Genomic DNA, 1,740 nt, shown 5'->3' with positions numbered 1-1,740 from the left:
CTAGGATAAAACCCCCTTGGGAAAACCTGGACAAGGAAAAAGAATACCTAATCACCAAAATCAAAAGTGACCCTCCAAGGAGAACTAAAAATCAGAGCAAGAATTACAGCAAGACAAAGTGCTCCTCGACCCAACCCACAACAACCCATCCAAAGCAGTAAAACAATTTTTCAACTAAGAGTTCTTCCACTGAAAGGTTCTGCCAGAAGAATAGGGGAACCTCAACAGAATAATTTTGCCAAACTCCAATTCATAAAGTGCAATCAGATCCTGGCCAAGCTCCACGACAAAGTCTTTAGGTACCATAACCAATACTCTTCAAACTAGAAAGCCAAAGCAAGATGAAGTGCTCCAACAAAAAAATCAGCACAGTGCGCAATGCAACAAAGCTCTCCTGCGTCTAGACCTCCACAAATTGCTTGTATCAGGACCTGAAAAATATACAATAACAAGTGCCAATATCCACCAAACAATTCATCAGCAAAAGTATAAGCATAATTAGTGCAGAGACTTGAGGCACTCCACTGGGTTGGAAACCCATTCATAGAATGAAGAGAGAAAATTATTCTCTTTAGTTCTTAACCACTTCCACACCTTGTACTGCACCAATTCCACAATTCGATCCACCTCCACCCTCTCTCCCCTAAAAACAGAACCATTTCTACATTGCCAGATAGCATTCACTGCAGCGATCCAAATTAGGAGCAAGCTGGACCAAGCTTTCTTACTAACCAGTAGAAGATTTTCATGTTGTCTAAAGTGAGACTCAACATCTATTAACAGAACCGTCTTGATCCCCAACCAATCGTAGAGTTTCATCCATACCGTCCAAGATACTTGACAACTGAAGAACAGATGTTGGCAATTTTCATCTTCAGTGGCACACAAGCCACACACAAGAGAAAAGTTTATTGGCAGAGCATGCCTTCTTGCCAAATCAGTTCTTGTTTGGACTCTATTAATTATCACCTTCCAAGCAAATGCAATCTGATTTGAGGGGGACCTTGTTTGCCATAATCTCCTAAATACTCGACTTTCCTCCGAGTCCAAGCCAATAACACCAATCAACTCCACATATGCAGACTTAACGCTGTAAATCCCTGAACCCTCCTTAATCCAACACCAAGAATCACTAGTCCCCATCTTTGGAGAGAAACTGCCAATTTTTTGCAGCATCTCCTCAACTTTTTCCACCTCTCTTTCCAAAAGAGATCAATTCCAATTAAATCTCCAGCCCCAGCTTCCATTTACCCATAGGCCCATATCAAAGATTGAAGCATCCTGCTGAACAGACAACAAAAAAAGCCTTGGAAATAAACTGCAGAAAGCACCACCGCCAGTCTAGTTTTCCTTCCAAAACGCAACATCTCTGCCATCCCCCAGCCTTCTACTCACTGCCTCATTAAACCATTTCCCTTCTTCATCACCATAACACACCGAATGCAAATCTCTCCACCAAAAAGAGTCTTTTGAATGCACGGAACCATTGTATTTTGACATCAGAATTTTGCACCAAAGACTACTTTTTTCTCTTAACAAGCGCCAACGCCATTTTCCTAACAGTGCACGATTAAACAAGCGTAGGTCCTTTACCCCCAATCCCCCATCCTCTTTAGGTCTACAAATCTTAGACCATTCCACCCAAGCAATCTTCCCACCACCATCTGCTCCCCCCATAAGAACCTTCTCATAATTTTATTGCATTCATGAACAATACCTGCAGGCATCTTAAAGAATGAC

General features: G+C 41.9%; 1 protein-coding gene across 1 annotated transcript; it reads right to left on the bottom strand.

The window, feature by feature from the left end:
* Positions 1-323: 323 nt before the first annotated feature.
* On the bottom strand, positions 324-1,143 carry LOC130719657 (uncharacterized). Its single transcript, XM_057570268.1, has 2 exons — positions 538-1,143; positions 324-431 (listed from the first exon to the last, which is right to left on the bottom strand). Exons 1-2 carry the CDS (start codon positions 1,141-1,143, stop codon positions 324-326), a joined length of 714 nt encoding a protein of 237 aa, XP_057426251.1.
* Positions 1,144-1,740: the final 597 nt, after the last annotated feature.

This window comes from Lotus japonicus, chromosome 5 (genome assembly GCF_012489685.1).
Source record: "Lotus japonicus ecotype B-129 chromosome 5, LjGifu_v1.2".
Classification (NCBI taxonomy): Eukaryota; Viridiplantae; Streptophyta; class Magnoliopsida; order Fabales; family Fabaceae; genus Lotus; species Lotus japonicus.
This window is presented reverse-complemented; position numbering and strand designations above follow the sequence as displayed.